The following is a 12,988-nucleotide window of genomic DNA, read 5'->3' on the forward strand; positions in this document are numbered from 1 at the left end:
TTCTTTTTTAAATTATTTATTTATTGGATACAGTTAGAAATTGAGAGGGAAGGGGGAGATAGAGAGGGAGAGAGACAGAGAGACATCTGCATCCCCGCTTCACCACTTGTGAAGCTTTTCCCCTGCAGATGGGGACTGAGGGCTCGAACCCAGGTCCTTGCGCACTGTAACATGTTCACTCAAGCAGGTGTGCCCCTACCCAGCCCCTAGTTTTTTTCATGTTCAGCGCTTTAAGCGACAAGTAAGGAGGTGAAGAACAACTACAGAATGGTTCCACTCATGTGGAATGTGGACAGCTGAGTATACAAATGTGAAAAAAAAACAAACTGTCAGCCTATTTCCTTTCTTTTTTGCCTCTAGGGTTATCAATGGGGCTTGATGCTGGCACTACAAATCTGCTGCTACTGTGGCCATTTTTTTCAATTCTTTTTTGGTAAGACAGAAATTGAGAGGGGAGGGGAAGATAGAGAGGAAGAAAGACAGACACCTGCAGATCTGCTTCACCGCTTGTGAAGCGACCCCCTTGCAAGTGAGGAGCCGGGGGCTCAAACCAGGATCCTTAAATGGATCTTTGTGCTTCGTGTCATGTGCACTTAACCTGGTGTACCACCACCCAGCCCCCTGTCAACCTATTTTCAAGATTGTGGGAGAACTATAGTGGGTGGTTATGGGGGTGAGGATGGGGACACAGACCTTTGGTGATGGGAATGGCAGAAAAAAATTAAAAATGAAAAAGAGAAAAAAAAAGTATATATAAGAGAGCCATCCTTGATCTTAGCTACATTGCTTTACTCTTTAATTCCTTCACAGCACTGATATCTATTTCTGTTTTTGTTTTGTTCTGTTTTGTTTTACTACTACTAGATTGTAAACGCAAGAAGGCTCTTGCCTGTCTGATTTACTGCTATGAACAGAGCCCTGCCAGCCTCATAACTACTCCATAAATACTTGCTGAACAAATCCGTCAGTGGACTGGCTCAGGCAGGTGAGATCATGGTGGGTCAGGGTTAGTTTTCTACTAGTCAACATGAGGCACATCAAAAGAGGAACTTCAGCTTGCTTCAGCTGCTGAGAAGATGCCGCTCCATCTCTAGGGCTCTGGGATGAAATAAACCCCCTGCTGTTGATTTCATCCTCTTTAGAGACTGAGAACTTTGATCCATGCTTGAGGTTGACTTTGGCCTCCCACCCTGCCCGACTCGTTTCTGCTTGGAGCCACAGGGCTCTCAGTAGGGAGGCCACTAGCCCCATCCTGATTGTCTGCACGTGTGGTGCCCTTTGTGACTTTGCAGTCTGTCCGTGCCCCACGACTCAGTGGTGAGCGCAGAACATCAACTAACAGATACCACAGGGAAAGTGAGAGGAAGAGAGCAAACGTGTAGATGGAAGTTAAGATCTGTGAAACCATGCCGAGCCAAAGGTCAGCCCGCCTTGGGAATCTGCCTGTAATTAAGAGTCTCTCTGATGTACACTGAGAACTGTAGTAAACATCCCAGATCACCGTGACAAGTGTTTTTTTATTTAGTTTCTCATTTAATCTTTTCTAAGCCCCGATGATGGATAGCATTATGATCTCTACTCTCAGAGCTCATGAAGAAGTAGGCTGGATAACACAGGCAGAAGTGGCAGAGCTGGGCCTAGAGCTCACACACAAGGAAACCACTAAGCTGTGACATTTTCAGGGTCTTAACTGACAGGTTTGCATAGTTTCCAAGTTTACCTCACTGGCAGCCTATACTATGTATTGCGTACTTGGTAAGCGTTGCTTCTGGTAACCACAAGTTGTGTTAATCCCTGCCAGAGACTTCCTGATCTGGGTTTTTCCTTCATCTCTTTCTAGCCTCGTCTCCCCCACTACAATCCAGTGATGAATTATTTCTCATCTGCGAGCGCTCTGAGTCTGCAGAGTCACTGTGTCACATTGATTTTGTCTTTCTGATGGGTACTTCTAATTCTTCTCTAGCTTTTCCCAAACAAAGCTTCTTCCCCCACCCTCAAAATTAGTTCAGCTCTCACTAATGCCTTTTCTTACTTACTCCAGACACCTGGCACTCACCCTCTGATCTTCTTCTGATTCTTAAAAGCACAACAGTGGCTTGGATACGAGAGGTCAGCCCGCGTGAGGTGAAGAAGACTCAAGGACAGTGGCAGCTTCTTCAGAGTCCAGGTATTTCTTGCTATCAACTCCTTCAGGTGCTCCAGACCCTTGGATGGCAGGGTAGTGACACTGGTGTAAGAGACATCCCTGGAGGGAGAGAGCAGAGCTGTACAGAGAGGCGGTGAGCAGTCAGGGCTCTCTAGAAAGACTAGCAGACCTGAAAGTCATGGGCAGATGGCATGTTCCTTTTTCTGCTGTATGTTTTCAGTAGAGTACTGCTCAGCTCTGGCTCGTGGTGGTGGAGACTGAAACTGGGCCACTTGCATGCAAGTCCTGTGCCCCGTTGCTGCACTATCTCCCTGGCCCTCCTTTCTGCTGTTCAGTACACACTGAGTTTGCTAAAGACATCCTTCCACTGGCCTAAGATTAACAGGCTTCTAAGCTGATGAGATGCTAATGACTTCTCAAGACAGTGGGGGTGGCGTTGAGGCTGGGGACAAATGTAGACAGTTCTAGCTACTAAAAGTGAATTCGTGTGACTTTTAGTGTGACATTGCCAGTTCATTCTCAGTTCCAGTGAGTCCAGGTGACTAATGTGCGCTCTGTGATGAACTCAGGTCGAACTACCTCATGCTTGTAATTCCCACATTCTGCCGCTGCGTCATCTCCCCAGCTGTATTTAATTTGAACTTTCTCTAGTTTAGCACGCGCTGGGCTAATTTGCACTTGCCTGGTGGTGCAAATTAGCCCAGCGTGAGTTATTGTGGGGTCCCCAGTGGTTCTGAACATTAAGCAGTTGCACCTGGGAAACAGCTTTGCGGTTGAAGAGAGAATGAAGGGGCTTTAGGTCTAGCCTGGAAGTAAATAAAGATGGGCTGTGCTCTCCTTGGGAAGTCTCCGAATTTCCAGAAGCCGCCTGTCTGTCTTTGCATCCAGCGATGCTTCCGTGGCAGTGAAACAGGAGAGTAGGGCTGGTGCGGCGGCGCACCTGGTTAAGTGCACATGTCACAGTGCACAAGGACTCAGGTTTGAGCCCCCAGTCCCCACCTGCAGGGGGGAAACTCAGCAAGTGATGAAGCAATGCTGCAGGTGTCTCTCTCTCTCTCTCTCTCGATTTCTGACCACCTCTATCCAATAAATAAAGGTTAAAAAAAGTTTGTTTTTTTTTTTTTTAAAAAAAAGCAAAACAAGAGAGCGTCCTTTTCCTGTTTTGCCGTCTGTGGGTCACATTCACTATGAGTGTTCATCTGCAAGACTTTAACCTTCCAAGACTTGGATTTGCACTTTAATAGATACTGCTTGAACTCAAATCCTTGCACTAATAATCTGTGTGCTCAACTGCTTATACCATTGCCTGGCCCTCATAATTTAAAAAATTCATTAGTCATTTATTTATTAGATAGAGACAGAGAGAAATTGAAGGGGGCAGAGAGAGAGAGAGGCATCTGTAGCCTGCTTCACCACTCATAAGGTTTTCGCTCTGCAGTGGGGACCAAGGGCTTGAACCTGGATCCTTGCACTGTGATGTGTGTGCTTAACCACATGCACCATTGCCTGGACCTCTCTCTCTCTCTCTCTCTTTCTCTCTCTTTTAAGATTCTATCTAGGTAGTACAGCACTTCATCTCAATTCTTAGAATACACACACACACACACACACACACACACACACACACACACACACTTTCTTAAAACTAGAGCACTGCCCAGCTGTGGTTTATGCTAGTACTGGGGATTACTGGTAATACTGATATCTTTGGTATCTCTGGCCTAAAAGGCTTTTTGCATAATCATTATGCTGTCTCTCCAACCCTGAGAGCTTTATAAAGAAGCAGGAAGTTACTAAAGTTAACAGAAAGGAATAAGCCAAATTGTATCCAGAACTCAACAAAATAAGGGAAAGGGAATTATATAGCTATAATCTGGGTCTAGAGCTCTTAGATTTAGGCTTTTTTCTTTTTCTTTCCCTTCTTCATTTCTCTAGACTCTTTGAATGCACACGCAGATGCAGCAGCCCTTCCAGGACTTGATAGAAGGGACCGAGGGAGGAGCTGATTCCATAGTTTGTCTGTCTGTCAGGAACAAACATCATCCATGTGCCTCCTAGCTGGGTTCCAGTGGGACTGAACTGGGAGGGTGTTTAGACGAGGGGGAAATCACATGTTAGAAAGTGGCAGAAACATCTGTAACATAGGCACTTGGCATATAGTAGATGCTTAATGTATGTTAATTCCCTTTCTGCTCTAGTTACTATACAAGTTACATAACTATAAGTTACTATAACTCACCAAAGGACTTTTGTGACATCTAGTCCTTCTACCCTGATTTCAGGTCCTGCATTTGGCCTTGTCGACCCCCTAAACTCACCTCTGGGGTCTAGGGACATTTACAGTGTGACTTAGGAGCTATCTGGTGCTCTTTCTCTCGCCACTGGCTCGAGCCACTTGATGGAGCTCTAAGTATCCATTAAACCTGCTGTTCCTGAAGTGCTGCAGACTGCCTGCCTCTTTGGGTGTGGGGCGCTCCACTCACGGAACTTTGAGAATGACGAGACTCAAGCAAGGGAGACAATTGTTCTCTCTCTCCTCCCTCCTTTCCTTCTTTCTTCCATCCTTTCTTTCCTTCCTTCCTTCCTTCCTCTTTTTTTCTTCCACTTCTCTGTAGTTTTAATCAGACAATCTTGGGTGTTATTAGAAATGAAGATAAGGGCTCCTTTATATTTCCCAATAGATTTAGTACTCTCTCTCTCTGCTCAAAACATTCAAATTATTTTTTTAAATAAATGATTTTTAAATTATCTTTATTTATTTATTGGATAGAGACAAGTGGTGAAGCAGGGCTGCAGGTGTCCCTTTCTTCCTCTCTACCACCCCAACTCCCTTTGATTGCTAGCTGTCTCTATACAATAAATAAATAAAGATGGGAGTCGGGGGAGTCGGGCTGTAGTGCAGCGGGTTAAGCGCAGGTGGCGCAAAGCACAAGGACTGGAGTAAGGATCCAGGTTCAAGCCCCGGCTCCCCACCTGCAGGAGAGTTGCTTCACAAGCGGTGAAGCAGGTCTGCAGGTGTCTGTCTTTCTCTCCCCCTCTCTGTCTTCCCCTCCTCTCTCCATGTCTCTCTGTCCTGTCCAACAACAACAACAACAGTAATAACTACAACAATAAAACAACAAGGGCAACAAAAGGGAATAAATAAATAAATAATAAATTTAAAAAAAAAATTAAAAAAAAAAAGATGGGAGTTGGGCGGTGGTGCAGTGGGTTAAGTGCACGTGGCGCGAAGCGCAAGGACCGGTGGAAGGATCCCGGTTTGAGCCCCTGGCTCCCCACCTGCAGGGGAGTCGCTTCACAGGCGGTGAAGCAGGTCTGCAGGTGTCTGTCTTTCTCTTCCCTTCTCTATCTTCCCCTCTTCTCTCCATTTCTCTCTGTCCTATCCAACAACGATGACATCAGTAACAACAATAATAACTACATAAAAAATAAATAAAAATAAAAAATTGTATTAAATAAAAATTGTATTAAAAATTGTAATAAAAAATTGTATTAAATAAAAATAAAAAATTTTATTTATAAAAAATAAATAAAAATAAAAAATTTTATTTACAATAAAAAACAAGGGCAACAAAAAGGAATAAATAAATATTAAATAAATTAAGATAATTTAAAAAATAAAGAAAATAAGTTAAAATTTTTATCGCAACATTCTTTAGGTTAAAATGATGAATAAAAATTGCATGTATTTACTTAATGGAATATTACTCCACAACTTAAAAAGATGGCATTGTGACATTGGGACAAAAAGGATGGACCTGGATTATGCTTAGTGAAATAAGGAGATGAAATACAGTTATCAGATAGTTTCATTCATATGTGGAGTATAGATAATTGAAACTCTTGTACTGTATGCAAAAAAAAAAAGAGAGAGAGAATAGAGTACTAGCTGTAGTAGGTAGCGGCAGCAGTGGCAGTTGTCAGTGTGTCCCTAAGATGTTGTGAGGACTGTGGTGGTTGTGGAGGTAGCAAGGACACACCGTTCAGATTCCCTGATTCCTAGGATAGGAGCAAAGAACTTTGGTGTTGTTGGTGGGTGTGCTGAGGTATGGAACTATACTCCTGTATGCTCATAATCTTGTAAACTACTATAAAATCACTTGTCAAAACGATATTAAAATTAAGAAATAGTACATATTTACAGTATCCAATGTGATATTTTTATCATATGTGTACACTGTGAAACAAGGACCATAATCAACTTGGTTAAGACTCTACCACTGACACATAGTTATTTTATTTATTTATTTGTTTATTTATTTTGTCTCTAGGGTTATCGCTGGGGCTTGGTACCTGCACTAGGAATCCGCTGCTCCTGGAGGCCATTTCCCCCTTCCTTTTTTTTTTTTTTTTTGTTTGCTCTCATTGCCCTGGTTGTTGATATTGTTATTGTTGTTGGATAGGACAGAGAGAAATCGAGAGAGGAGGGGAACAGAGAGAGGGAGAGAGAAATATAGACACCTGCAGACCTGCTTCACCATTTGTGAAGTGACCTCCTGCAGGTGGGGAGCTGGGGGCTCGAACCGGGATCTGAACAGGGATCCCTAAGCCAGTCCTTGTGCTTTGTGCCATGTGTGCTTAACCCGCTGTGCTACCTCCACCCGCTACATAGTTATTTTCTTATTATTGTGAGAACAGTGCAGAGCACTCTCAGCAGATTGCAAGTATGCACCTAGCCTTATTAACTATAGGAACATGGGTGCACGTTCAGTTCTCAGGAGTATTCATTCTGCACGACTAAAACTGTACCCATGAACTCGTCACTTTGCTTGCCTGGTCCTACTCCCTCATAATCATCATTCCACTCATTTCCTATACAACTCTTTTCTAACATAAAAGCTTCGAAATATAATGAAAGTCAAACTGTTGTTTTTGGAGTGAGAAGAATATACAGAGTAGCTACCAGCAGTGATGGGATCGAAATCATTTATATAGACAGATGGATGGAAGCCTTAAAGTTGGAAAAGTCCTCCCTTTCCTTTATGGAATTTGGAATTTTCTATAAAAAGCTCAAGTGATGAACACTGAGCTTTGGGCATAGAGGATTTGTCTCAGGCAAGTAACAAACCCGAATGAATGTAGCTGAACCAGTCCTGGGAGACAGTCTGAGACTAACTGGCAAGGCCATGGTGGCTGTCTCAAGGCAAAGAGCTAATGAAAGTGACAGGAGTTGAATCTGGAGTGAGAGAGGCCTCCAGGATTAAAGACAGGCCAAGAGAACCACTGGATCTTAACGATCTTAACGGGGCATGCAGGAACCAGCTGATATTTGATGTCACTGTAAGAACAAACTGCTCCTCAGAAGCAACAATATGTTTCCTGTAACCCCTGGGAAAATGGCACATTTCTTGGTGAGAGGTTTTGTCGTTGGTTACTTGAAGTTGACCTCTGATGAATTAAATCGCAGGTTGAACAAGTACTAATTAACTTGTCAGTGCTTCAGCCGCAATTGCTACTCTCCTCTGTTGGTTTGTAATGGGTGTTTCTCTAAAGGTCATTTAGTATCCAGAAATTGATTCACTAAAAATGAATACTCAGATTTGTAAATTGGTAGATGAAATGCATCTAAGAGGAGGAAGATTATTTTACTGCTTAAAAGGTATTGTAATTACACTTTTTATTTTTTTAATATTTTTATATTTATTTATTTATTCCCTTTTGTTGCCCTTGTTTTATGGTTTAGTTATTGTTGTTGTTGTTGGATAGGACAGAGAGAAATGGAGAGAGAAGGGAAGACAGAGAGGGGGAGAGAAAGATAGCTACCTGCAGACCTGCTTCACCACCTGTGAAGCGACTTCCCTGTAGGTGGGGATCTGGGGGCTGGAACCGGGATCCTTACGTCAGTCCTTGCACTTCGCGCCACCTGCGCTTAACCTGCTGGGGGCCGGGCAGTGATGCACCAGGTTAAACAAACATAGTGCAGAGTGCAAGGACCCGCACAAAGATCCCAGTTCTGAGTCCTCATATCCCCACCTGCAGGAGGGTCACTTCACAAGCGGTGAAGCAGGCCTGAGGTGTCTGTCTTCCTCTCCCCCTCTCTGTCTTCCCCTCCTCTCTCCATTTCTCTCTGTCCCATCCAAGAACAACAATAGAAAAAATGGCCGCCAGGAGCAGTGGACCCATAGTGCAGACACCACGCCCCGCCATAACCCTGGTGGGGGAGGAAAAAAAAGATGGTCTCAATAATGAGTTGGCTAAAGATGCAGTCGATCATATAGTCCTAACCTTTGACAAAATCTCTGTGTACAAATAAAATGGCCTTGTAACTCAGGTATCACTGTTGTGTTCTTTTTCTTAAATCTTTTTTTTTTTTTTAATCTCCAAGGTTATCACTGGGGCTCAGTGCCTGCACTACGAATCCACTGCTCCTGGAGGCCATTTTTTCCTTGTTGTTTAGCATTGTTCTTGTTGTTGTTATTGTTTTCGTTGTTGCTGGATAGGACAGAGAGAAACCGAGAGAGGACAGGAAGGCAGAGAGGGAGAAAGACAACTGCAGACCTGCTTCACCACTTGCAAAACTACCCCCCTGCAGGTGGGGAGTCAGGGCTCGAACCTCTCAGGTCCTTGCACTTTGCACCATGTGCGCTTAACCTGCTGCGCTACCACCTAGCTGCCCTTCTTAAATCTTTTAAGCCTATAATTCCTTGATCTGTGGGGTTTACTTTTTCAGTATAGTCCTGAAATGAAAACTTGTTCATATACTGTAATTCAGAAATGTTGATGCTTTCACACATACTAATGAGAGGAAATGATGGTTATGTATTCCCAAGAGTCACATGCTGAAATATGAACTCATCCTTCTCTGTGCTGAGTTCTGTCCTCCCTCCACCTCTAACCCCCAAACACACACACGAAAATAACTATCACTATAGTGACTTAAGATTCAGCCTCAACATTACCTATAAAAAAAGGAGATCCCACTGTCTTTAAAAGTATTTTTTTCTTTCTGATTCAGAAGTAGAACATAATTAACAAAATGGATTTCAGGGAGCTAGCAGAGAGTATGTCATGATGACACAAAAGACAAGGCAACAGCTACCAAGTTACCAAGCAACAGTTATAAGTTACCAAGCTACTATGAGTCCATCCTGACTGCCCTGGGTAGAGTACCTCACTGATGTGTCCTGGAACCTCACCTCTCCAGATCCCTACCCCACTAGGGAAAGATAGACAGGCTGGGCATATGGGTTGATCTGCCAATGCCCATGTCCAGTGAAGAAGCAGTTACAGAAGCCAGAACTCCCACCTTCTATACCTCAAAAGAGTTTTGGTCCATATAACCAAAGGGGGGAGAAATGTTAGGGGAAGATGACTTGAGGGTTCTTAACCCCAATTCCATCAGGACCCTGAGGAAGAAGAGGAAAATAAAAAGCAAGGACGCCCCACTACCAGCTTAATACTTTGGTGATATCTGTGAATCACACCTGGTGATTTCCACTCCGGGTTTGATGCCCTTTCAAGTAGCCATAACCACGCTGCCTAATGGCTAAGTGTTGTCACTTTTATTTTATTTTGCCTCCAGGGTTATTGCTGGGGCTCCGTGCCTGCACTATGAATCCACTGCTCCTGGAGGCCTTCCCCCCCCTTTTGTTGCCCTTGTTGTTTACCACTGTTGTCATTATTATTGTTGTTATTGCTGGATAGGATAGAGAGAAAATCGAGAGTGGAGGGGAAGACAGAAGGGAGAGAGAAAGATAGATACCTGCAGACCTGCTTCACCACTTGTAAATTGACCTCCTTGCAGGTCATGTGTGCTTAACCTGCTGCGCTACTGCCCGGTCCCTGACACTTCTATTTTTAGTGTGGGAGTGTGGAATGAGTCCAGGGTCTTATGTGTACATGGTTACCATGGCTAAGAGGTCTATTAGGAAAAAAAAAAGGTGGGGCATCGTGGTGGTACACCTGGTTGAGTGCACGTTACAATGCACAAAGACCCGGGTTCGAGCCCCTGGTCCCCACGTGCAGGGGGAAAGTTTCACAAGTGGTGAAGCAGTGCTACACAAGTCTCTCTCTGTCTCTCTCCCTCTCTCTCCCCACTCCTCTTAATTTCTGGCTGTCTCTATCCAATAAATAAAGATAATAATAATAAAAGGGGGGAAGGTCCTATTAGAAGGTCCAGGCAGTGGCATATCAGGTTTAGTGCATACATTACTATACACAAGGACCCCAGGTTCAAGCCTGGATACACACACACACACACACACACACACACACACACACACTTGTAAGTAGTAAGAGGTATCGGTGTGACTTAGGAAGAGAAGGCAGGATGATAGAAAAAAATGGGAAAAATGATATAGACATAGACAGACATAGATATTTACAGACATAGACATAGACAGACATACAGACATAGACATAGACACAGAAATAGACATAGACATGTAACAGTCAACCCATATATGTGATCTTGGGAAAACTACAGTTTCCAATGGAGGGAATGTGGATGTGGAACTCTGGTGGTGGGAAAGTTGTGGAATTATACCCCTGTTATCTTATAATTCTGTAAATCAACATTAAGTCACAAAAAATAAAATAAAGGGAATTGGGCGGTAGCGCAACAGGTTAAGCGTACATGGCATGAAGCGCAAGGATCGAGCCTCTGGCTCCCCACCTGCAGGGGAGTCACTTCATGAGCAGTGAAGCAGGTCTGCAGTTGTCTGTCTTTCTCTCCCCCTGTCTTCCCCTCCTCTCTCCATTTCTCTCTGTCCTATCCAACAACAGTGACATCAATAACCACAACAAGGATAAAACAACGAGGGCAACAAAGGGAAAAAAATAGCCTCTAGGAGCAATGGATTCGTGTTGTAGGCACTGAGCCCCAGCAAAAATCCTAGAGGTAAATAAATAAATAAATAAAATAAAAATAAAATAAAAACCGTATCTACCTTGTTCCCTTCTATCTGTTCCAAGAGCAAAGATTCCAGGCAAGTCAAAGGGCTTAGTACACATACTCACTTACTTGGGAAGAACTGCATGCCTAGCATGAACTGATTTTTTTTGTTTATAATTGTGTTTTATTGACTGAAATACTGAATTTCTGATTAGTCTACCCCATCCTATCAGTTAGTGAATTGTCAGTGTCTTTAATTAGTTGTCCAACCATAAGTGAATATGGGTGAAATCACCAAAAAAAATTTTGATGGGGTAGAATTAGAGAGAGGCCACACTCCTTTGGAATCAAATGACTGATATAAAATAATTAATAAAAAAAAGTTTAGCACAGGACCTAGTGAGACTCACTAAAAGATATATTATTCATATTTGAAGTTATGAAGAAAAATTTCTTCAGTTTGTGTCTTGCTTCTAAGATACATCATTGTTGAGGGCTTCTAGCTAACAGCATGATGATTAGGAAAGATTTTCAGGTTTTATCTGTCAATTTTGATCAAGGTAAAAAGCTTTTGCTTAAGTAATTAATTGTAGCAGACCCATGTTACAAGGGTACTTGATGGATTTGTGAATTATTCTTTTCTAGAAATGAAATGAAAATTGGGTTTACCTTTTGGCTTGGTATAAATGAGTGAAATATGAAAACATTTATTCAAGCTGATTGCCCTAATGTAAAATGCATGATCATGTTTGGTCACTCTTCTAGAACAGTGGCTATTATTGCCTTGGAGAGCCTCTTTATTTAAAGTGCAAAAAAATTCTTAAAGAGGATAGCAGTTGCACTTTTAATCAATTGAAGAAGAATGAAGATTTGTATACTTTTGCTAATCTTTGCAGTTAATTTCTTCTCTCTTCCATTAAAAATCAGCCTCTCTTCTTGAGGAATGCTCAGTGAATAATTTTACTATTGTTATAAAAAGTAAGCATATAATTTTAGATTAATCTCTGTCCTCTTATCAGCGTTGATGGTAGTTCACAAATATTGATCAATATTATATGTCTAGATTTCTTGAGAGGAAATTAGTCTTTTGAGTTGTTGACCAGCTGCTCTGGTTCAAGATTCCTAGGGTTGAAATAAACCATCTTCTTATTCTTTGCAAGAAGTCAGAGGCTCACAATTCTAAAAGGGCTATTTGTTCTGGTCAAGGTTTTCTGTGAATGTTTTCACAGATCTCATAGACTCCACAAAGTGCTTGCAAAATATCCTCTCCCTTGCAGCGCCTTTGGAGATGTGGATGATTCAGTAGTCTTTTCAAAAACTAGGCTCCCTTGGCATGGCACCCACACCGGTAACTGTAAGAACTATTGTCTTTGCCACTCATTTTACAGTCTATGAGTAGAGAAGCCTAGCAAAAAAACAAAAACAAAAACAAAAAAACCCTCCCCTGGCTTCCCACTCCAGGAGGTTTCTTTCCTCTCTTAGAGAATTACTCAGATGATTCTGCTAAATAGTCACGGACAGGAAGACAAGGAACTCCAGGCTCTGTTTCCATCCCCATCTCCAAGTCTGCCAGATAGACAGGAGGATGACAGCAGTCCCAGCACAATACTATGGTCAGGATTGAGAATGGGCAGAAGTGAAGGAAATAGAATGTGGGGTGAGTTGAAGAAACCCGTATGAGCTATTCAATTACTCCTACTATAAATACATGCAAAATTTTCAATGTTATGATTAATCAGGAAAACACAAAACCATGAAATACTATTCTGTACCCAGTAAAATGGGTAGAATAAAAATGACAGTGAAATGGATTGGTCAGTATGAAACTCTTATACTTCACTGGGAAAATAGGAGAACATTACGGAAGGCAATTTAACTGTATTTCCATCAGTTATACATACACTTATCCTGTAACCTGACAATTTTACTTCTTAATTTTAACCTTAGAAAGATAAAATGGTCTGTGCCTTTCTATGGAAGGAATGGAAAATGAGGGAACTTTCTGTGTG

At 42.4% G+C, this 12,988-nt stretch overlaps 1 protein-coding gene across 2 annotated transcripts in view; it reads right to left on the reverse strand.

Annotated features, from left to right (window-relative positions):
• TSHR (thyroid stimulating hormone receptor) overlaps positions 1–12,988 on the reverse strand; it is a 119,560-nt gene that overhangs the window by 4,416 nt on the left and 102,156 nt on the right. For both annotated transcript variants that reach the window (XM_060181259.1, XM_007533813.2), the window contains one exon: positions 2,057–2,245. In XM_060181259.1, the coding sequence (XP_060037242.1) occupies positions 2,057–2,245 (189 nt within the window). The remainder of the gene's footprint in view (positions 1–2,056; positions 2,246–12,988) is intronic.

The sequence above is a fragment of the Erinaceus europaeus genome, chromosome 22, assembly GCF_950295315.1.
Source record: "Erinaceus europaeus chromosome 22, mEriEur2.1, whole genome shotgun sequence".
Lineage (NCBI taxonomy): Eukaryota > Metazoa > Chordata > Mammalia > Eulipotyphla > Erinaceidae > Erinaceus > Erinaceus europaeus.